At 42.4% G+C, this 25,296-nt stretch overlaps 1 protein-coding gene across 14 annotated transcripts in view; it reads right to left on the bottom strand.

The window, feature by feature from the left end:
* The window catches only part of foxp1b (forkhead box P1b), a 183,957-nt gene that overhangs the window by 41,357 nt on the left and 117,304 nt on the right, over nt 1-25,296 (bottom strand). For 13 of the 14 annotated variants that reach the window (XM_050038831.1, XM_050038833.1, XM_050038836.1 and 10 more), the window contains 2 exons: nt 18,399-18,563; nt 145-282 (listed from right to left, as the gene is read on the bottom strand). In XM_050038831.1, the coding sequence (XP_049894788.1) occupies nt 145-282; nt 18,399-18,563 (303 nt within the window). Of the gene's footprint in view, nt 1-144; nt 283-7,858; nt 8,307-18,398; nt 18,564-25,296 lie in introns of those variants that run through there. The other variant, XM_050038840.1, reaches the window with a different exon arrangement.

Genomic DNA, 25,296 nt, shown 5'->3' with positions numbered 1-25,296 from the left:
TGTCTTTGAGGCTCCCGGGAAAAAAAAAGAAGAGAGAACAGAATAGCAGCTCAAAGTGAATTTATCTTTGTGAAAAACGCTGTCTATACATGAGAAAATTTTCAGACAAAATGATTCCTGACGTGAATGTCAGATGCACATTACCTGCTGTAACATGAGGGCCTGTTGCTGCTGGAGGAGAACCTGGAGCTGCTGAGGGCTCAGGACTTGCTGCTGAAGAATTTGCTGCATCTGCTGTGGAGTTATCACTTGGGGTGTCATCATAGCCACTGAAACTGGAACCTGCACACACACACCAAACAAGCAGACAAATGTAAATCACGTGTCCAGTAATATAGCAAGAATTAATACAGGAAACAAAAACCAAACCATCCTCTAAACCCAGCATGCAAAATGTGAGAGGCTAGAGATCACTGACATACTGATTAGATATGGAAAATGACTTTCCAGGGATAAATGATGCTCAACAAACAATATATACAATATTTAATATGTATAAAGTAGCCCCTTGCGTTTGACTTGATTCTAAGAATTTATCTCAAGTGCCATCTCAATGTGTTACAAGCTGCGGATACCCTCCAACAAAAACACACATTTCAACCCCTTTAACTGTTATGACACCACACCAGACTGAGGCGGGCGAAAGGACACAAGACAGCTAGGCGTGGATCATGCCTGTGGAGTAAAGGGCCAGCGCATCCACCCCAACCTCCATCCTCCAACCGACCTTCCCCTCACACACACACACACACACACACACACACACACAGCCCTTCAGTGCCATCGGATTTTGATCAGCGTCTTCTCAGAGCTTGCCGTTTATACAACATGGCAAATATGCCATACCTGAGGACGTGAAAGATTGCCTCAAAAATGCTGCGGTTGGCTCGTCGCATGCGCGCGACATGTCATGTGAGAACATTTCATTAGAGACGCTGTCAACAGCGATCTATTATTGTGACGATACAGAGTGCCTGGAGGAGGAGCCACGGTGAGGAACACGCAGGCCTCTAACTAACTCCCAGCAGAAAAGGTGTGAGTGCATGACTCCTCAAAACAAGTGATTTGTTGTGACACTCAAAGAGCCCCCACAGTTGTCAGGGTGCCTTAATTGCTCCGGCGGCGTAGGGGACTCGCAGTGTGTCTGGATGCTGCCACTCACTGCTATGACGTGCAATACCATTAAAAGCTCCTTTCCTTGACATTCGGATGACAAACAGCGACTAAGATGTGCTTGATAGTGCTGCGTCTTTGCACTTGTTAATATGTTGTGGCGAGTGTTCTTTTGTGTATGTGCACGTATACATATGTGCATATAAAATGTGCTTTGTCTCTCTCTCAGGCTGATGTCAGCAGCTGATAGAGCAGAGAGTCTGTCAGTGACAGTCTGTCTTCACCAAGGTTACCCAAATTGTGTGGCCGCCTTATAGCTAATGACACCCCTTTGAATTTTTCATGCATTTCTGAATGTAATGTCGCTGTTTAAAATCTCGTCCGGTAACGAAGGGGCTTTTCTTGACACACACCCTGCATGCATATCACCTTATTCATTCTCCCCACTGTAGCATAAAACAAAAACAAAGCGCTGCCATAATGAACAGCTTGTACTGCAAATGCAGAGGAAAGGGCAGTGATGACAAATAGGACAGAGCAGCTTTGATGCTCTCCGTTAACTTTATAGAGCGGTGCCAGACTACACTGTGCTGTGTTCCTCCAGCCCCCAGGAGAGCGAAGGAGGCTCAGCCCCACCCAGGACTAACACACACTTCACATTTCTCATCTCCAGCACCAGGCGTAGGGAGCGCGAGGAGGAAAATGCAATATTAATTCCCCCCTGTATTATGTCTTAATATGCAGTTCATCTTGACTTTTGCACATGACTTGTCCTGTCATTTGCATAGCCCCGGCCTCCCATTTCCTAATTTCACAGTCATTATCCACTGAAGTCCTTTTTTCTGGGCATCGCTAATTTTGATGAACTATTTTGAAGGTCAACCAAGCAGCCCTGTCTTGCTGACATGCAAGCGCCATACATGATGTGATATATAGTTCCCATCTAAACATGACATTTACCCCCCACGCACACCGAGGATAAATAATAATGCCCCCTTTTTTTCTGAAGCTTTTCTTTAACTGCACGCATTAAAAATCTACTCCATACTTGTCATGCTCTATTTTTACAACCATGTTAAAGCTGTAAATTTAGTCTTATTTTCAAATGTATAATCATTTTGTCATGCCATATTATATAGAGTGTGATGTGGAGGAAAAAAAGGGAGAGCAAACTCCACGTTAACACAGAGATTTTTACACACTCCAGCTCTCAATAGCTGCCAATTTCATTACAAATTACACTGAGGTTCCCTTCAATTTAACTGTCTTAATTCTTTACACCTTGGGTGTATATCTCATCATGGTTTCACACTTCGCCTTGTCAGGAGCGTCTGGCTCACAGTAACTACAGCTGGAGCAGCTTCCTCTGTGCACAGCCCCAGCAAGAGGCTATTACAGACCCCCATTTTATTACCCATTACTACTGAGGTCATTAGCAGCAAGAGGGATTGTATGCTTCTTAACCTATTGATCAATGTAACTACTACCATTTAATCCTGTGCTGAAGGAGTGAAAATCTGCCTAAGACTGGATCCTATTGAGAGGGAGGGCGGGAGGGAGCACTTTAACTGAAAAATATTGCCCTGGCCGCGGTATCATGCCCATTTAACGCAAACACAGGACGCCAGTCGCCATTTAGAGCACTCCCATATGGTGCACTCCCTTATCTCTTGGATAACATCATGACTCCAGATGATCCACAAAAATATATCACCATCTAAAGATAGTCTAAAAGGGGGACTTGTACTGGGCTAATAACTGGAGGGATCCACTGAGCCCAGCTCTAATCTACTATACCGATATGAGGGTGTGAAAAAGAGGACATTCTGAGGATGCCAGAAATAGCTGACGTTTATGAATTTCACGAAAGGTGTGGCGCTCTCCAGGTGCCTCCCATGCATAAACATTCAAACCTGGAACATTCTCACACAGCTGCAGAGTGACTGGAGGCGATATACTGTACCAGCACAGGCCTGCTGCCGGCCAAACACACACACACACACACACACACACACACACACACACACACACACACACAAATCTAAACTGTGGCATGTTAACTGTCACAAGCACATGTGCAGCCCATAACATACTGTATATAAGGAGCACATTTTCCATATAGAGTGAGACAGTATTTGCACTGTATATTCAGTATAAATGTGTTTATGGAATAATGGAAACAAAAAATAAAATTATTAATATAAAGCATTTAAAATGTTTTTTAAAAACTATATTAAAATCCTTTTGTCAAAGCTATAGATCATTCATTTCCTTCATGTCATAATTCTCTACACCACCACTAACCATGCATGCACACACACACACACACACACACACACACATACACACACACAGTCAGTATAGAAAGCATTTGGCATTGAAGGACACCTACAGTTAGCCAACTTCAAGAGGAAAATATGATAATCTAATGAGGCAACACAAACCGCACATCTGAAACGTTAGAGAGTCACTGATTCAGAGTTAATGAAGACGCTCCCCGAGCACCCCCTCCTATCACAAGTCAGAGGTCAAAGCCCGGTGAGAAGGAGAAGGGGTGAACAAGGCTGTGAGATAGCCCCTTTCCCCAACACCGAGGCAATTAAGAGGAACAGAAATGAGGGACAAGGAGGTGAATGTCAGTGAGACCGGCACAGACGTTTTCACTGGCCGCAAAGGTGCAGCTTCCCCGAAAGAAAAAAAAAAGAAGAAGAAAAAAAAAAAAAAAAAAAGGGTAAAAAAAAAAAAAAGAATTATCAAATTTTCATTTGTGCTCCCTGGGGTCATCTTGTTTTGGAGGGGCATCAAATGGAATGGAGAAGTAAAAAAGAAATAACAGGCCCTGGAGAAATCACTGAGTCTAGTCCGTTTGATGCTGTTGTTTTACCTTGGCCTGCAGTGGCGCAAGGAAACGACTTCCCATCCTGACTGTGATCTCCTGCATGAAAATGTAGCCGAAATGAGGATTTCACGGGAGCTATTGTACTTAAGTGATGTGTGAACATAATTAGTCGTCGACAAGACTGGAAAGACTAATTCCATATTAACCATTCAAGTTGATTGAAATCTCTGAGGTGGAGAGCATTTATTTCCCTCTTAAGAAAAAAAAAAGAGAGAGAGACGTAGTATATTCACACCAATAAACTTTTCCCCTAATAACAATAATAATAAAAAATAAATAAATAATAATAATGATACTAATACTAATAATAATAATGATAGCTTGTATATAAATTGTTACTGAACATAATTTGTGTACACAAAACAAATTTTGGATCCTACATTTAAAGTACGCCTGATGAATTTAAAAAAGCAGGACAGACCTACCCATCATTACGTGTGTTGAGACCTCCATTATTCCCTCCTCCTCATCCACAATCAAGCTGTTTTAAAAATGTTTACACCTCACATAAACAGGATAATCACATTTTGTCTCAGTTTACCACACAATATACATTTTCTGAACTGGGTGTAGGGTGTGAGGGGGCGAGGGCTCAAATTATTTGAGCAACTGTAAAAACAAAAGTTAAGATTGCATTTTAATTAACTTTTCGACTACAAACAAACAGGTTTTTTTTTGTTGTTTTTTTTCCGCCAGAGCCGGTCCCAGCGTCGGGTTTAAACAAACAAACTGCACGGCGAAGTGAAGCGAGCTCTCACACCCAACAATAACAGCTGAGCTGCGAGCTGAACGCTGTTTCCCACACTGGAGGCAGCCACCACTGCAGGTGACCACTGCTGAGGGGAGAGCACAGAGGGCACCCCCACCCCATCCTGACACACACAAATACACAAATACACACATACACACGCACACACACTACAAGAGGGACCATCCTTTGCATCATGTTTCATACTATTTGTATTTCAGAAAAAATGTATTTTATTCAACAATAAAAAATCAATGACCAAATATTTTCTTGTAAAAATAATAGAGGTAATATCAAAGTAACATTTATGAAGCTGCATTTACATACATTACAAAAAAAAAAGAAATTTGGTCACAAAATTTAAAAAAAGAAAAAAAAAAAAAAAATCCCGAGTGCTTCGTTAGATTTCAGAGTGTGACTCAATGTCCTGTCACTCTTTTTGACCTTTCAAGCCACACCTCCAAGTGCATAGCCACAAGACCTCTGAGTTCTGAAACCTGCCTTACAAATTCTGGGTGACTGCTAATATCCCACACACACCACCTTTCTCTGTTCTCACCTTTCTCGGAAACGTCTTACGATCAGTGTTGGGGTGGAGTGCGTAGCCCGTGATCTATGGTTCATCAGCTCTGCACGGTTACGCAACGGTGCACGTCTTCAGATGCATTATTTGACTCGGTTGAGATTTAATTAAGATCACACCCTCTAAAATCCCTTTTAAATGAAACTGTAGTTAAAAGACAATGGCTGACACATCCTCGTACAGATTGTTTCTATTCTCTGCACGCCAGCAATGCAAAGCTAATCCTTGTTTCCATGACGGCAGACGAGAGGGCCACAAATTCTGTTGCCTCCTGATACTCTAAATGTTGTTGTGTTATGTGACTCATTTAGAGTGTACAGCCTATTAATAAAATTATATAGAAAAAGATGCTCAGGGTCAGCAGCAGCTTCATAGCAAAATACAAGCTATGTCCAACTTGTTTATGTCCACACACAACTCAAATAATCCACCCTGATTTTCTGGGTGCAACATGTCAATACCATCACATACCTTATTGTTTTAAAAATATATAGGTCATGACAGAGATGAGTGGTGGAAAAGACCTTCTGCCATAAAACACTCCACACCATGTAATCTCATTATTATCCTGCCATCTCAACCCTTTGAAACACATGGCATCTCAAGTGTAGAGTTAATCTTCCTATCTGAAACAGAGACGCACAAATGACCCTTTAAAAAAATGAATGAAAGCCTTTTTCAAGTAAAAACATGTTTTAGTCGGGAAAGCCGGGGAATAACAGCAGAGAGCAGCTGGTGGCTCACTATATCACTGCTAAACTATTCCCCTGTCTCTCCTCTCTGTCTTGCCTGCCTGCTCCAGTACAAAGCAGACACCGTCCCTGTAAAGGATATCCCAGCGAGCTGTGAGGCTCTGGCGGCTACCCCCTGTGCCCCCCTCTCCGGGTACACAGCTAATATCTGGTTGCCTATGTCATGGTTTAGAAATGACAGGTGCTCGCAGCCCCTCGCCTTGACAGGCCACTGCACAAATAACGCCCCTGCCTGAAAGGGCTAATGCACTACTAATGAACAATAAATCAACTTTGATTACAAACTGTCAACCCAATCAGCTCGCACTCCAGCTCTCCCAAACTGCGAGTCTCGGCACAGCTGCACGGCATTACGGTGCACACTGCCCTGTTTAGGCTTCGCTCTCCTCCTCCTCCACCACCATCTGATATTCTCCTCCACTATTCTCCTCCATCTCTCTTTTCTTTCAGGCACCCACTTTTTTTTTTTTTTTGCACTGATGCAAGGTGCTGAAACATTGCACCCTAAAAAGTTTCAGCTCAGTGGTGAGTGCAAACAAAACCAAAAACAGCACTCAGAAAAGTGAATGACATGTAAGTCCTTACTATATGTGCACGAGTGTATTACTTACAATTGTTGTAGTAAAAATACTTGAGGTCATTAAACAACATAAAATCAATAACTGTCCTCTGTGTAAAACCTCAAAGCTGTCAAATCGGACTCAAACTTGACAGCAGAAAAAAAAAGAATAAAGAAAACGACCACAACTTTCCCTCCTAAATGCACACTGCAATCCCTTTGTCACACACACAAACACAGGCACGTACAAACATTTACACACTCCAACTTTTCAGGAAGATATGAGCGATGACATTTGGAGTGACAGCGTGTCTCCAACGTGGTTTTGTGGTGACGGTGTCAAATATAGAGCTGTGCCAGCCTGTCTTAATTCACTGTGACACCATGAGGAGAGTGAGGATTAGTCCAGGCCATAGCCTGAGAGCACACAAAGTCTGACCAGCACTCATTAACTCATAAAAGCAAATCATCGCAAAACACATAACCAGAAAAACTCAACATGAAACAAAAAGTGGAAGACTTCCTTCCTATGTGTCATGCCTTACCCTGGAAATATTCTAAACAATAAAGCAGTGTTATGAAAAAATATGAGGAAAACAACAATGCAAAAGAGGAGGCAAACCTGTCTTGTGTTTTTCCTACAACTTTCCATAATTCAAACAGCATAGAGTACAGTACCGGATCCTGCTTAACTGGTTAGCTCACTATCAGTTAAGTAAACAATACTAAACAAACAGCATAAAATGGCAGACAGAAACTTGCTGTAAATGGTTGGGTTTCTAATACTGCAACTGACAAACAAGCAAAGCTGAACAAACTGTTGCTAAGACTTAAAGTGAAATGCTCAAATCCATCAACATCCCAGCAGCACACAGATAAACACAAGCAGCTAATCCATACAGGGTTGTTTTGAAATGCTATACATTCTGGTACAGTAAATCTAATGTACATGACACCTGCTTTCTGTGCCTCTCCTACCAGCACCAACCTGTAAACTGTCACTGCCTCAACGGCAAAGTAAACCCTGGATAACTGCTCCTCTCACACAAACTGCATGACAAAATTAACCAATTACAATGACACAACCTCAACGACAGACAGACAATAAAGCCTCCTTCTCTCTTTTTCCCCGGTCAAATTAAATTGTCAAGTTTTTTACACAAGAAAGCAGGCAAAATCATAGAAATCAATCATATTGACAAACCTGACAAACTCCATTTAGCTGGCAGGGTAAACAGAGTGCTGGGCCACGCGGTGTGGAGTGAAGCAGAGCGGAGAGCAGAGCAGCGAGGGAAGGAGAGAGAGAGAGAGAGAGAGAGAGAGAGAGAGAGTAAGAGAGAGAGTGAGTGAGTGAGAGAGACAGCGAGGTAGAGGCACACAGGGCTGGCAGGCAGGGAGGCTGAGAACAAGCGCTGCTGTGCTGTGGAGTCTCCAACCTTCCTCGGGATACAGACAGATTGCACGCGCAAGGTTGCTCCCTGGCTGACAAGATACAAAACTATCCAATCAACCACGCCCTTCTCCACCAATCACAACCAGCCCTCTAAACATAATCAATTCAAATGGGGCCACACAATAGGGAGCCGCGGGCTGGGCTGCAGGTGAACCCGTGCCTTTGTGTGGGGGCCCCTTTCAAAAAAAAAAAAAAAAAAAAGACACAGTTGACGGCTGTTAACCCTTTGACCTCTGCCGGGACTCCGGCCGTGCTATTGAAACAATGGGAGCCTAAAGAAAAGAGGCCCTTTAATTAAACAACAGATAAGTAAACACAGCTATCCAGCGGAAAGAAAGAAAACTGGCCCCGCTATCAGCCCCTTTATTGTTCTGCTAAATGGAATTGTTTACAGTGCCGGAACAAAGACACAACTCATTTCACATGCTGAAAACAACAAACGCACAAACAATCCAGACGCTTTGTACTTATTTGGACTTTTTCTTCCTTTTACATTTTCTCCAAGCTGAGACAATAACACATGTATTTTATTTGAGAGCAAAATAATGTATTTATGAGAACAGTTTGTTTTGCCTTCCTGCTCTAATGTTAATGTGTACACTCGCACTGTAACACGCAACTAGTTGCAATACACTGAGACAAGTTAGTGTGTATTTTGGTCATAAAATCAACCACAGCAGCACAAACTTTTTTTTCCCAGTTTTTAAACACTTATCCTACAATTTGGCCTCAGACGAGCTCAAACCACTTACATTAATAGCTAACATTACACCGGCTACAGAACCAGGCAATCCATCCAACTCCATCCCAATGAGAGCAATTAGCTGTCATAATATCATCACACTCTTTAACACCCATGTGCACTCAGTGAGGGGAAAAGACAGGAGAGGGAAACAGGACCCTGCCACCTACTGGAGATCCTACTGAACTCACCAGGAGAGACAGCAGCCTGGCTCCTGTCAACATATACACTGTATGTTAACCGTCTCACTGAACCAACTCTACCTTTATCTCAATTTAACTGTGAGTACATTTCACTCTATAGTACATAAAAACTTAAAGGCATGGAATAAGACCTACTTATTGTAACGACAATAAAATCACTAACTTGTGCAACCCACTTAACAAAGAATTAGAGGAAAGGCATGAGGCAAGATTAACACCTCACTTTGTTAATTATCATGACAATAAACACAGAGCTGAATAACAGAGCTCTAAAACACAGCTCATATCAACAGCTATAAACCCTTGGCCAAGGATGAAGGAATGTTCATGGGATGCATTCCAGTCCGCAAACACACTGGTAAAATAAACAGAGCGGCTGCATAACAAGCCACTGCTCTCATCTGCTAATAACTAACAATGAGCTCTGCTAAGCTGGCCTGACCTATATAAATTATTGACTGGGACACCTCAAGTGTCAAAAGTGACAATTCCAATACATATCATAGTGAATAATTAAGTGGAAGAAAAGGCGCTTTTATTTTCTATCTGACACCCTCAAGACGGCCCGCGCAAAAAAGACAGTGACATGCAGGCATGTGCTTACAACTGCACGCACACACTCGGCGCACGCATACACACACACACACACACACACACACACACACATGCACAAAGTGGTTTAGGCTACAGCCACACTCTTCTCCCCCGGCACTCTCCCTGGGGTGGCATGTCGGCGTATTCTCAATAAAACACCTTCTTAGCAGTAATAGGCCACTGTTCTCATTTCAATGCTCCCAAAGGCCTCATGATAAATTTAGCAGACACACAGTTCAAGCTTCTCCTCTCACACACTGTCTTTCTAATCCATTGCCTCTGTGCCTGCGCCATGTAAAATAATTACACATATGTGTCGATGTGATACACACGCTATATAGATTTTTTTTTCTTCCCGCGCACAGAGAAACATCAATATCCTTGAGCCTTGAACCGGCGTTCCCCCGTGATAGTTTACAGAGAGTGCTGAGCGATTGTGCTCATGACAGAGTGGATGACATTATATTTCCTGCTCGAGTTAGAGTGAAAGTATGAGTTAATGTCTGGGTCTGGCCTGAGCTCTACTCCGCTCGGCTCTGGCTAAAGATAACGACTCGCCTCCAATTACAAAGCCTTCCCAAAACACTAACATAGCCAGTGAATAAAGCCGCACCGGCATGCCAACCCATGTCTTACTGCTACTACACAAAGAGAAGGAGAGAAGTGGAGGAAAATACAAAACTAGAGTCATTCCTTTTCCTTGAGAGGCTCTGGTGACCTGGACCATTGTCATGAGAAAACAAACACAGCCTGTTTCCCTGTGTGTGTGTGTGTGTGTGTGTGTGTAAAGTAAATCATTGTTTACTGATAGTGGGAGTCAGCAGGGCAGGTGTGGGACCTATATAAATAACAGCTGCTCTATATAATATCGCCAAGGCAACAAAAATACCTTTTAGTACAGTGCTATAATGTGTTCTTTTATTTCTTTATCTTTATATTATTTCATCTTTGCCCCCCATTAATGTCAAAAGAGACACAAAGCATTCAATCAACCCTTTTCTTCCGAGCTACTGTAAAACTTTGACTTGGCACAGTTCACAAAGAACCTACATTTGTTTTCGGTGACCCACTCGCTCGCACTGACATCATACAGGAGACTGCTATGTCATTTCTGCTACAGCAAAACAACAGCACAAAGAACTTTTTGAAGAGGTGGAATCTGTCTACTCTAAAGTCATAACAAAACTAAAAGTGATCTGGTCTTTTCCATTCGGGGCTCATTTTTTTTAACACGCTGGCTTTTGTTTCACTTGACTTGAATTTAATGTTATTCAAACTGCATTTATTTTATATTTAGTTTATTTTTCCATTCGCTTGTTCCTGACTCAAGTTTAATTTTTTTAATACTGTTGATTCTTTTTCTCATTTTGTTAAAATAAAGTGTATTTCCATTGTTGCGACATGACAGTGAACTCACCTTTCAACATCTGCAACCCACCGATCCTCCCTCTGATACTTGGAATAAGTCATATTTAGAGTGAATGAGGTTATCACCCGAAGCAGACTGGAGTTACAGTAAGTCACGCCTGAGTCACTGAGTTCCCTCTGGTCTATTATATATGGGCTTGGTTATTTACTTTTAATTTCAGCATTCAGGAACACATTGTTTAGTCAGCACATGTGAACTCTGTATTTGCAAAAATATTTCCTGAGGTGATATGCCAGCCGGTGTATAACGGAGCTTGTGTTTCAGCGTGTAGCGTGCGGTTTTTCACCTAGTCAAAACAAGAACACTTTTTGGGGTTTGAGCAACATCAATTTAAGGAGGTGGGGGAATTTCTGCCTCGTCTTGTTTGGCGATTGATTCATCTTTGATTTAAATCAGAAACTATATTAATACACAGAAAATTAGAACTCAATAACAATGGCTCTGTGGGGGCTGTGGCGATATAAAAATAACATGATCACTAAATCTGAGGTAACAAATAAGAAAGCAGCAGTTATTGTAATTATAGTGCAGTGTAATGTATAGCCTTTGTTCTGCAATCACAAATATATGAGATTTACTACAATAATTACACTGGTTTAAGCAGAGTACGAGCAACTTTGCCACGTGGGTGGTTCTTGTCATCACTTTTTAAGGAACACTCTTAATGTAGGACGCAGGCTACACTTACAGCACCGCTAACCACCATGATTTACTGTTTAGCTAACCTTCTCTGTGGTGTTATTAAACAGTATTTGTTAGCCTGTCCTGTTTCCAACGCCAACCAATAAAGTTACTCCGGAACATTCCTGGAGGTAACAGATGAGCACTCTACATATGAATTTCTTTTAACCAATAAGCAAAATTAAAATGTTAGTTTGTGCTTTCTGCACATTGGGTGTAACTACATGGATGCCTGGGCTGTGCACTGAGATGTTTTACTGTACAATGTCCAACACAAACATAAAACACAACTCCAATGATGTCCTCATGTAGCTAAAGGGCCCTTCTGTCTCTGCTGTCTGTGTGAGACTCTGTTTCTCTTTCCCACTCCTAACAAAAACTGAAAATGGAATCAGAGAATTGCAAAGCTGTCAAAAGAGTGCGATGACACCCGAAGAGAAACTGCATTGTGAGTCGATGCTGACTTGACTGCACCTTGCATGGCTGTTAGTGTTTATTAATGCTATGGTTGACTGTGCATCCATCCATCCTTCCACCCCTCCGCAAAGGGCGTGTGAATCACTCCAAACAACACACGCTTGACATCAAGACAAAGTGCCAGAGGATGACACAAAGATACAACAAATTTTAAGGAGAAGTGTGTTTGTGTATGTGTGTGTGTGTGTGTGTGTGTGTGTGTGTATCTGGGCGGATGACTGAGTGGGGTGGAGGGGTGAGAGGGTTCACTGCTTGAAGGGAAACATCAGGCCTCAAATGAAAAGAGGGTCCTGAAAATGGTAAGTGGCTCCCAGCGCTGTGACTGGAGTCAATTCGACAGTCATCGTCTTGGCTGGGAGAGAGCTCCCAACACAGCAGCCCCCCCTCTGACAGTTTCTGCTTGGCTGCGTGGAATTGGGACAGATGACTTCATTCTGACAGGATTATCCCAAACCTGGTTCTAATCTATACAGTACACATAATACATTTTTACAATATGACAAGGAAAACAAGCAGTAAAGGAGACGGCCTGATCCTGGGGTTCCACGCAAGCACCGGCCGCCGTGTTGTGCTGATCATTCCTGACAGATTGTATCACCTCAGAGCAACGCGTGCGTCAAAATGAGATTTCATTACAGCATCACCTTGAGACTTTTTACAAACACAAAGAGATGAACTCCTTCCGAGGATCACGCACACAACTGATGAATTGTGGGATTTTACCGTTGGAGACACTTTGCAGATGGAAAGGGGAGCGATTCTGAACGATAGAGCCTAAAATACTGACGGCAGTGGCACATTCTCAAGGTAAAGAAGCAAAGGCAATTTCAGCAAAGAGTAACAAAGCTCTTAGAGGAATAGTTTGACATTTGTGTTCCTTATATGTTAGATGCGAAGACTGATACCACTCTGTACCATGGACATGATGAGGAAGATAGAAGTCTCCACTTACTCAAATTGTGAAAAAATGAGACAAAACATACTGGATATGTCCGCTGCCACCTTGCACGGGTGATGTCATTTGGCTCCTGAGTCTGCGCAATAACGATCTCCACGGTATCAAGTTTCTGCCCATACACCTGTCCGACCAGGAACGCCACTGATCACTAGCACACCGGTTGGCACACACAACTGTCAATCATGATGTCACTTTTCATAGCAACAAATAACAATACCAAACTACACTTAAGCACACAGCAGCGTGATAAGAACCCCGCCCCATCCGCTAAGATGGAGGGGGCTGAGGAGCTGGTCCTCATCCATGGAGATCACCATGTTGCACTGCCATGTTTCTACGGTAGCCCAGAACAGACAAACCAAACGTTGGCTATAGCTAGGGCCGATTGCGTCTTTGCCTTGACAACCATAGTTTGTAGCCCCTCTGCAAAAGAGAGCGCGTTGGAAAAACACTGATTTGTAAGGTGAAGCTGCTTCATTCTTCGTTTTTAAATCACCTGATCCATTTCTTGTGGAGAAGAAGAGACCTCTGCGGATAATCTGGCTCCCTGTAAAAACCTCCTGAACAATGAGCACTCAAGGAATTCTAACTGGGAAAAGTTTTAGCTGGATGCAATCTGCAATCCACAACACTAGATGTTGCTCAACCCCCCTAAATCTTGCACACTGTTCCTGAATGGATACACTTAAGCCCGAACACTTTGAAAGAAGGTACAACAACAACCAATTAATCTGTAAATTATCTCTTGTTCTGTCTGAAAAACAACCTGCAGAAATTTGAACTTTAATAAGTTGGTTAATCTTGGCAAGCTTAAAGCAGTCGTTAGGTGAATTAATTAAAAATTGGCAATACTTTGATTTGTGTTTTGAGAGAGTGCCATACTTCTTCTGTCCCTCAGCACTTTTTTGTACTGAACTTTTTCCCCCCTCAAAATGTATATTAACCGAATATTAAAACACTCCCTTTGTCTTGGCCAGGTTTCCCCTGTTTAAAGGGAATTTTTATCTCATCCCAGAACATTAATCCAGTCTTGTGTTCACTGTCACCTCGCCAATGGGCCACCACTGCCGTGCCACTTTGGGCCACTGGCCGACTGGGCTGCGGGAACACCTCGAAATGCTGCCTCAGATTGCCCTGCAGCACTGGCTGAGCTCCAGCTGACAGGCTTCGGCCTACTGCTCTAATGACTTACAGATTGGAGCGCTGTGGTATACATGTGTCAGGACAATGCCATGGGCTTACTGCAAAAACAGTAGGAGAGGGAGAGAAAGAGAGCCAGCGGCTTCTCCCTGTCCTGTCAGACAGAGGCTTGGCCCCTGGATTGTGTCACATCACGCTTCCCCCCAACAGACCACAAATGAAGGATGTGAAGAGCAAACGTGGGGAGGAGGGGCGTTGGAGGGGCGCACTACAACTTAAAAGGCTTTCATCCTGTAAACTGAAAAGACATTATCTTTTGACCTGGAGATGCCCTCTGTGAGGCTGTACACTATGGTGTGAAAACACACAGAGAGAAAGGAGAAGAAAGAAGTGTGGATTGTGGCTTTAACTGGTTATAGTACAGATAAGAAAATTGTCTGCTGGCATGGTTTTTTGAAACATTATCAGTAGTTTCTCTATGTCTAAAGAATAACAAGTGATGTACCTTTGACATCCTGAAAATGTTCAATGCAACATATATCAGAGGGTAGTGAATAGTGTTTCTCATTGAAAAACAAAAGGCAGTCACATAATTATAATAAATATTAAAAACAACGAAACCCAAAGGACAGAGATGTTCCTTCAGCTTCACATTCTTTACAGAGAATCACTTTAAGATGAACCATGGGAGCTCTCAATAGTAAGTAAAGTGACGTTATCATTTTCCGAAACCCTTCTCAATAAGCAGACTATCTGCTCTGACTCTAGTCATTCATGTAGTCTCATTACAATCAGTGCAGACATACCGCAGACAGAAACCAGTCAATGTCATTCAAGCAGCGTTCACACAGGGAACTTCAGCTGGCTGCTGGCCATACCTCACACTGCACCAGTGACGTGAATAATGAAGGCCAATCTCAGGCACCATCCTGGATGGGAAACAAGCATAATCTAGGCATTACACTGATAGCAAAGACGCCATGTTGACACAACATCTTCAGCCCAGCTGAATGCCACATAATCCCCTGTAGGAGGTGGATGCCTACCTAGGATCTCTTGCAATGAGGTGTAGTTAACCAGCCAGGCTTGCGTGCAACACCACAAACGTGCCTCAATTTCCCCCCTCCTCCCACCTCGGCGCTGGTGGACTATCAGCGAGGGTCCGACAGTGTTGTTCCTAATTACCTATTTCTCCACTCCTGATCCTGCGGCTGGCATAATTAGTTACCTGGGGCTGCAATCCAATTTGAAGTGATGACAAGAAAGTGATCCATGAAAAAGTAATAAGTTAAATCCAATTTCAGCCTGCCTCTAATTAAATGCACATGGAACTAATGAGTCAAACCCTACCATTTCACTGATAATGGTAATTAGCGGGGTGGGAGTTGCCGGCTCTCGTCGTCGTGCCACTGTAGGTGTGAAGCGCAAAAGGTAAAAGCGGCATGGATTCTTTTAATCACACGTGTCATTCAGTCAATGTAATTTACTGGCTTTTTGACCAGTCAAGTATGTTTAGCTGCTTTCCAGCCTGCGTAGCAGCTGTTTGTATATCGAGCCTGATTAAAGCGCCTCTAGGCTGCTGAGTATACAGCGGAGGCATCTTCATCCAGAGGCAGGGGAGGGCAGTGTAGGGGTGAGGGGGGGCACCCCTGTTGGAGATATAAAACCAAAGAGCCATTTAATACTGATCAAGGATCCTGAGGCTTGTTTGACTCATATTCCCCCCCCCTTTCCTACTCTATGCAGGTCATTTTTTTTTTTTCAGATGTTCTGTATATACCGTGCTTCATTATTTTTGACTTGAATAAGAATGAATTGGAAAGTGAGTCACATTTCCAAATGAGTAAAAGTCTCTCTGCACATCTCCTCGTGCCTAATGGGAAGACCGCTGAGATGAATGGAGCCTCGTCCGCAGATCAGGTGCTTTTATGGGGTGTCAGCTTACTACACAGCCTCATAATTGTTGGATCATGTCTTTTGATGACCCAGTCCAGCTCAACAGAGAATCATTATCCAGGCTGTGTGATGGAGATAGTGAATGTTCTGTGTGAAGGGGGCTCCTCCAGGCACGGGTTTGTTCTTGAAAGAGGAAGTGAGATGAGACTCTAACCGTTAACCTCCGGTGTTTCACGAAATGTGTTTGTGTGTGTGAGAGACGGTACAAGGAAAGGGAGAAAACAAGAGAAATCTCACCACCAGAAAATCATGAGCGAAGAAAAAAAACCCCAACAAAAACAAATGTAATACATCCTCACGCTGATGTTTATGTATGAACGCTTGGCTTTAAACTGTGTGTGTGTATGTGGCTGGGGTTTGTTTAATTAGCAGAATATGTAATTCAGAGATAAACAAACACTTGGCTGGACCTGTGGCTTTTTCATAATGGCAGTTTCAACCCAGGGAAAAAAAATGTAACATACAACATTAGAGAGCAGGCAATTTACAGTGTTAGATACTACAGCGAGCCTGTGCTCTCTTCACAAGAACCGGGCAGGAGAGGGGAGGGGAGAGGAAGTGGGGGAAAGGGCCCGACTCTCTTTTCAATAGCTGAGTGACAGCTTGGCCAAGCTCTCTGTATACATTAATAAATTAGAATTTTAATTTTGTCTTTGTCTGCAGGAGATGGTCTAGTACTTCACTATGTACCAACAACTGGCTGTACGCTGGAATCTGCCGTTGTGGTCCCCTCTGTTGACCTCTGCAGCACAATTCCCTGCCAGGCTGGGGAAACAGTTTAGTTTGATCCTTTCAACTTATTTGAATCCTGACAAATATGCACACAACTGAAAGGTCATCACAGTCATATTTCATCCTCTGGAGCTATTCCGAAGACATCTGCACAACAAAGAGGCTTTTTCACAACCTGACATTAGACCTAGCTGCTACAATAGCTCATTAAAAAGGGCCCCCAATGGGATAGTAAGGGTATTAAATATTATATATATACACACAGAGAACAGGGCCTCCGTATTAATTACCAAATATGCCCTGAAGTCGTTTGCAATTTCACACTGACACAAACAACTGCTCCTTGTTGAAACAAAGATATACATCTCTGAGGCAGCTGATCTGAAAATTAATGTAAATATTGCATCAGATATGCAGCGCCATCCATATTACAAGCAGAACAAGATGAAAAATATTTTCTTTTTCCTTGCAGTTTTTTCTTTGCATCACAAAGGCATTCCAAATAACTGTCCTACTGCCTCTGTACCTCTCACCGGCCTCACACTCTATCACCCCTTGCTTTCCTCTATCCACCTCCAAGCCCTCCACCTGGATTACCCACCCCACTCCTGGGCTGCTCTGTAGCACCTCCTGCTGCTGGTGGTAGGGACCTGCCTCCTCTTTTATTTCTGCCATGTGTGTGTGTGCTGGGCAGTGATGAAAGGCAAACACAGAAAGCATGGAGTTTCCTCTGCTTGACCGGACTCACTTCTCAGTGGGAGGAATGAAACTCCTCTCTCACGTCTTCCTCCACTTCTCACTCATTTCCACACTTTCTCCTGCTTTAACCCGAGCTGCACACCTCCTAGACTTGGCTCAGTCAGAAAAGGAAAGGTCTTTTGACTGCAGAAGTCAGAATTAGCAACACATGCTGATGTGTGTTACTGTACTGGAATGACCCTGGATGAGCTCATGTGACCTAAAGTGGCCACACAGATGCTTTCTCTAACATTCTGGCCTATATATTTCACAACAGCACCCGTTTCTACATACCGCTGCTTCTAATGTTCAGTGTCAAGATTTAGATGACACATGGCTGATTATGTGTGTGTGTGCATGTGTGTGTGTGAGAGTGTGTGTGCTACTAAATCACACATGATGCGTGAGCACACATAACTGCAAATGTTGCACTGCCAATATTAATTTCCTGTTTGTGAACTTAGCCTAGTGCTGTGCTTTTTTTGCACACTGTGTTCTACAGAGAGTTGCATAAGTTCACTTCTTTCTTTTTTTTTTTTTTTTTGTATATTTGATCAACCACAAAGTCAAATAAACGAGCCATCTGATAACGATGAGCAAATAAATAGGAGTGTCTGACAGTGACAACACATTTACGGTACCTGTAGGCTGTGCTGCTTGTCGTTGGCTTTGGGGGATTTGCGGCCAGTGTTTGGTTGAGACTGCAGTTGCTGTGATGGGGGATGCTGCTGCTGCTGCTGTTGCTGTTGCTGTTGCTGCTGCTGCTGCTGCTGCTGGAGGAGTATCTGTCGAGCCACTTGGAGAGCCTAATAAAGAGAAATACATAAAAATGATTTTTTTTTTAAACAATCCAATATGAATGCTAGAAGCAGATATGCTAAAAGTCCCTTGGGGACACTTTGATGCCTGTTATCAGAGCAGATGTATCCCCTTACAACAATATTCCCTTGGCCTTCTGATAGATAACAAACAAATATTACAGACCATCTTTTCATACTCTCACATTCAGAGTCATAAATCTGAGGCTGGCATAAACAATCCCTCCACAAAAACACACCAGGAACAATGATCAGATGTCAAAACAAATTCAAAAAGACAAAAAAAAAAATTAACCGCAGCCTTCCAGAAGAAATATTTATCTGTTGATAAGTTGCACTTACAGCAAACACAAATGGTCAAAGACACTATCAGTGCTTTTGATCCTCCTTTAGCTCAGTCAAACTCCCCAAATAAAAAGGCTTTATGGCTGCTTCAAATATCTGTTAAAGGACACGGCCTTCTCAGTGGAAAACAAAATACAGTGCAGTCACATGTTTATTGCTCCAGCTACTCCCTTTTCCCTTACGATAAATAATCAAACATGCCATCCAGAGCAAACAAAGCTGGAGAGAGCTGGGGGGGAAAAAACACAGTGGTCTTGAAAACGCTCGGCGATACCAAGAAAAGCAAGCGTTGTGTTCCCACAGTGAGCTGGCCAGCCTCACACCTCCACCAGTAAACCATCTGGGTAAATAACTGGCCTCATTCTTTCCATGTTCCTCAGACGATTGCTCCCACAATTAAACAAACAGTCGGGGCACATCCGAGCTCATCTCGCAGACAGACAATCTTAAAGTTCTCCAGTCAATTGTTTGAGGAGTTCAGAAATGTTAAAAGTAAATGACGGAATGTTTTACAAGAAGATAGTAAGAGAGAGAGAGCAAAAAGAAGGAAGAAGTTAGAGCGACGTGTGAACAAGTGAGTGAAACCTGTGAAAGACTGTGTGAAAGTATGATATCTACAGGGAAAGGGCAAATAAAAAGCTCAGTGTGGACGGATGAAAAGATCGAGATCACTTTGAGAATTGGTCTTAGTGCCAGTAAAGTCTGACAATACTTTAAGACGGAAAGGCGAGAGACAGTCCGGGGTTGGAGTGAACAGCTGTATGATGGTCTGTGTGTGGGTGTATGTGTTGACCCTCCCTAACACACGGCTGTCCGATGACATCATGAGGCATAAATATGACCGCAGGCTACAAAGAGGCCACGCTCCTGGCATTTCACCATGCTTAACTTTAAAGTGCATAAATTATCCCTCTCTCTGTCTGTCTCTGTCTTTCTCTGCGCTCTCATGTAAAGATAAACGACACCAGAGCAACATATCTCATTCTGCATGCCTAATTGTCCTCTGCTTTGAAATTTGTGGAGGGGGAAGCCCCCTGCAAGAGAGTTTACTCATAAAGAAAGTGCACAAATTGTATAAACTGAAACTAAGAAAGATGTGAGCAAGATTCACTCCCACACATGAAGGCAATATTTACATCTTACATTTTAGGCCTTTAGCTTGTCCTCCGGAGCAACCTACAATCTGGTCGTAAAATCGGAAAAAAACACACGGACTGACATGGGGAGGGGATCGGAAAACTGCTAATGCATTGTCTCTTGCAGTCATGCAGAGCATGCTGATATTTTTTCATCACATTATGAAACTGTTTAATCATCAAAATCAGACAGATATTCTAAAGTGATACAAATTGTTATTGAAAGTCCTTAACATTCCATTTTGTCCTTAACAAAGCCATTTTGTTTCTCAGTTAATAAAAGGATATTAGATATTTTTAAATTCTAACATTTTATTGGACAAAAATTCAGCTTGATTTCCACTTAAAGTAAAAAGAAACAACAACTAAAAAGAGGGTATTCTATTATCAAATCACACGCAAAGTTAGCAAAGTCACCAACCTTTAAAACAATATTCATAATATTAATATAATTTGGTGGGGGGTAATGTGAATATGTACATTAGCAGCTCAGATAATCTACAATGACCTATAACGTGCTGATCTTTTAGGTGTGAGCCACCACAGCATCCTAAACTTAAAAGTTAACTTAGATGACTAAGACAGTGAGACACTGATAATTCATGAGGAAATTCAAGAGACCAAAAAAAAAAAAAAAGCATTCTCGACGCCCAAGGCGTGGTATTACGGGCACACTGAAGAGTAAACAAAGTTGTCTGTTTTCTTTTCCCCTGTAACTGATGACACATGCAGTGAAATGTGTGTGCAGCGTCTGTGCGAGTGAGTGTGTGTGTGTGTGTGTGTGTGTGTGTGTGTGTGACTGCGTTTACAACCGAGGGTGTTGGAACAAAGACAGTTGAGTCAACAGGATATGATAGGAAATTCAGACAGTAATGGATGAAGAGATACATTTCTGGGAAGTCTTCCTTCACTGTCATCTCCATTTAAAGCAAAGAAGAAAGAAAGAGTGAACTTGCTCAATAATCAGTTACTACAAGTAGATAAAGAAACTGTGACCGCAAAAATGTGCATTGTTAAAACAATGGGCTGTCAGCAAGAACATTATTATTCTCATATTGATGCTTTTATGACTATGTTGTGATATAAATATAATGTTCTAAAATGTTACTCAATCATGCAATAAAACACATGTAGCACCTGAGTGTGACTTGTTGTATACATTCCTTGGTAACAACAAGAAACGTATATGAACATGGGGTAACTATGACTACATTATGGTAAAGTCTCAGCTTTAAGTGGAGGAGTAACAACAATTTAAACAATGATGGCATTTTGCAACATAAGATGACACATAGCCTCCCACCATCATGTCAACAGCTTCATTAAATTACCCTTCCAATCAAAGTAAGGGCAATAATTATGTGATCATGCACTTAAATATATATTCAATGATCTTCTTGACAAAGGCAAATTAACTGAAATCACACTGCTGCCTGCCAGCGCATGCCTAAATATGCTGTCTTAATAACTTAACAACAAAGCCAAAGATACAAGTTGAGCAATGAGACAAAAAGACAAGCGGGGCTGAGGACCTGTGTTGTGTTGTGAGGTGGGCTCCACGTTTAGGAATGTTGCTGTCATGTTTGTATTTTCAAAAGGCCACTGGAGCTGGCATGCCTTTGAGAGGCCTAATGCTGGGCTAAAATAACCTATTGTGAACTGTCACTGCCATGTTTACACAGCACCCACTCCTCTATTTCAGAGCTCGCCCCCCTCCTCCTTCTCCTCCTCCTCTGGAATTTATCGTCTTTTGATCTTCCATTCAAAGGTACTGGACGCTTGATAGACATCCAAGTGTAAGAGCTGCTCCAGACAAATGTGATTCACAGGAAACTGATGACAAGCACCAGGCATCTGATGCACAGAGGAGGGAGGGAGACAGCATGTTGCCTAGGTGCTATAATATTCCAGACCAAATGACGGATGAGGTAAAACCGATAAGTAAAAAATATTTAGGCCAAAGTAGATAATGAAAACTCTGGTAGGCTACCCCAAGAACTATAGGCTACTGTATTGAAAATGGCCAACTGGACAGAATAATTCTTTTATACTGTATATAGGCCTACATTAGGGAATTAAGGGTTGGACATTATCCATGGCCCACAGGCACAAAAAGTTACTCTGTGGCCACCAAATATCCCTGGAGGTGGCCCCCTGTGGCTACTAAGTTTTATCAAGTCTCTTGAGGATGGCACTGCATGTCTAAATGAGATAACCTGTCTGAATAAAGATTAAATACAGCTTTTTAAATCCCCATTCTGTGAGACTTTGCAACACAGCGTTACAGTTCTTGAACAGTACTTGTGGTATCCCATTGTCACAAGGATGACAGAAAATGTGTCTAGAATGAACAGAGATCTTTTCTTGTGTATGTATAACTAACGCTAAGCAAATAAATGAAGCCACTACAACAAACGCATCTTTATGCTTTATGTTATCACTGAGAGAGGAGCTAGTTAGCTGTTAGCAGGTGGGCAGCAGAGTTCTGTTGTGCGTTTCACTAACTGAACTGACAGCTAACGGAGCTAACTAAGCTAGTTAGAGCTAACAGCTAACAGAGCCAACCGAGCCACTTAAATCTAACCACTAACAGAACTTACCGAGTTTCTGTTCAGAGGAATAGAAAGCATTAAATAGTGAACTGTAGTTTAATGTGACAACACAAGTTTGCAGTTAATAAATGTATGCTAACTTTACTGAAGTACTTCAGCTACATACAGTTTGGAGGTAGCTTTAAAAGTACTTGGGTTTGGAGTTAAAATCATTTTTACAGATTTTAAAATCAAACCTATATCTTGCAAGAGAATATAAACAATATGTTTACAGAGATATTCTCATTCTGTCGATGTCTTTTCATATATTGAAGTGTCACAGATAAGGCAGGCTGTGTTGACTTGCTTTAAATCACATTTTCTGTTATTTTTACGTAAGTTTACAATGGGCCATCAAATATGTACTTCAGCCACCAAATGTGATTTCTATGATTTAGAAATAATTTATTTTTTCTCATGGTGTGACTTCATAATTAAAACAAACTGATGACTATACAGCCATTATCTTTTATTCATACAATAGTGGTAGAATGCAACCACAACTCACATGTTCACATCTACTAACATTTCACCATCCACTAGGTTTGGCTGAAAGGGATGTATAGCCTGATCTTACAAAACTGTTATAGGTGGGGCGTCGGTGGCTTAGTGGTAGAGCAGGCACCCCATATACAAGGCTGTTGCCGCAGCGGCCCGGGTTCGAGTCCAGCCTGTGGCCCTTTGCTGCATGTCATCCCTCTCTCTCCCGCTTTCACACTTAGCTGTCCTGTCCATTAAAGGCAAAAATGCCAAAAAACATATCTTTAAAAAAAACTGTTATAGGCGATCATAATGTCGAGAATTGGGTTTTAAATGACCAGTTATTGACATTTCTGCATCGAGACATATTCTTTAAGAGAGAATAACAATGCATCTAGGGCTGAAACTGTTAATTTAATTTAATTTAATCTGCCAAATATTTTTTAAATGAACTGACTGATCGCTTAGTCTATAAGACTAAGTTCCCGCACGCCACAATGGCATCTTCAAGTTGCTTCTTTTGTTCAACCACCAGTCCAAACCCCAAATACCTCTTCATTCACTATTATAAATTACAAAGAAATTTGTCCTTATATATGCATTTTATTGTATACTTTTTGATGTATAAAGAGTAAGCAATTTACTTGAAACTAACAATTAAAAAAGTGGGATTTGTGATATGCTGTGCGCTGATACATGCACTGGCTTTGTGTAGGACACATCATCTTGTGTGTAAACAGAAAGACTACAGCAGCCCATTATCATCACAAACTGAGGTTGTTTGGGAGGCGAGCTTGTTACTGGAATAAGAACACAACAGCAGAGATAGACGCCTTTATCCAGACACCATATTCACTGTTTGTGGGTCCACTCACACACACACACACACACACACACACACACACACACACACACACACGCACGCACGCACCATGGAGGGAGTGAACCCTCCAGGTGCTTTTGATTAGAAAACACCCTCCAGCACATGACAAAGGTTTTATCAGCAACAAAGCCGGTGCAATTTGGTATCCTTGTCATTTGCAGTCCTCTTTTATATTCCCCATTTCAAATGTGTTCAAAGTTCACACCCTCTTCCCCGTGTTAACGCAACTTCCTCAATAAACAACAGGCGTTTTATCTGCATCTACTTTCACACCATATTAGTGAATAGAGGCAGGAGGCGTCTCTTATGTCCCTGGGCTATCACGCTGTGATAAGGGAACTGCTAAGTACTGGATGTCTTTATGTGCAGTCTGCACATGTGGATTATTTACAGGCTTTGGGGTTTCCTGCTGCTAAAGCCAGCTCTGGGTGTCTTACAAATCCCAGCTCAGAGCATTGCCACACAGTCAAGTCTGCTCTCTGCCGAATCCCTCACTGCACCTTCTCCCACTACCACATGAAACAGACATATTTCAGACATGTCTCTCCTTAATCTCATTTTATGCAACTTTACTGACCCACAGTTACAATCAAGAACAGCACCAAATCCAACTGTGCATAAAGGAGAGGGATCCAAGAAAATTTGCCTGAAGAGTGACAGACACACGGCACTCACATTGCATCTTATAAATGACAAATAGAAAGGGAATGTGATAAGAGGTCCAGAGAAATAGAGATGATATGGGTAAGTGTGGAGGGGGAAATGCTTTGGGGGTGGGGGGTCGTTCGGGGTGTCTCCATTGGGAGTCAGACAGTGAGAAACGGGCCAGCATTGTTTGTTCAGGCCCATCAACAGAGAGAACTCTTTAGTTCTATAAACGTCCGGCTCCTCTTGCCACAGCTGGGGAAGACCTTGAACGTGAAATGGTTTCAAGCAGATTGCTCCTAATTGCTAGAAGATGTGCAAGCAGGTGTAACCGGATCCCTGCGGCCACTCAGATAAAGGGAGACGGAACGAGATGTGCATCTGTTTGTGTGTTTCTGCACTGCTGTGTGTGTGTGTGTGTGTGTGTGTGCATGCACGTGTGTGTGCTTCAGTGTATTTACTCAGCGGCCACGTTTTGCCAGGCTTTATTAGTCAGGAGAGTGTGGCTCAGAGACAGCCAGAAACAACACGACTAATAGGTTAGCTCTTAATGTAGTCCGGCTCAGAAGACACCGACTAATAGGTTAGCTCTTAATGTAGTCCGGCTCAGAAGACACCAGGCCCTCCGGTCTCACCCTGNC

Source organism: Epinephelus moara, chromosome 24, assembly GCF_006386435.1.
Source record: "Epinephelus moara isolate mb chromosome 24, YSFRI_EMoa_1.0, whole genome shotgun sequence".
In the NCBI taxonomy this organism is placed as follows: domain Eukaryota; kingdom Metazoa; phylum Chordata; class Actinopteri; order Perciformes; family Serranidae; genus Epinephelus; species Epinephelus moara.
Note: the sequence above shows the minus strand (reverse complement) of the source record. Positions and strands in the feature narration are given on the sequence as shown.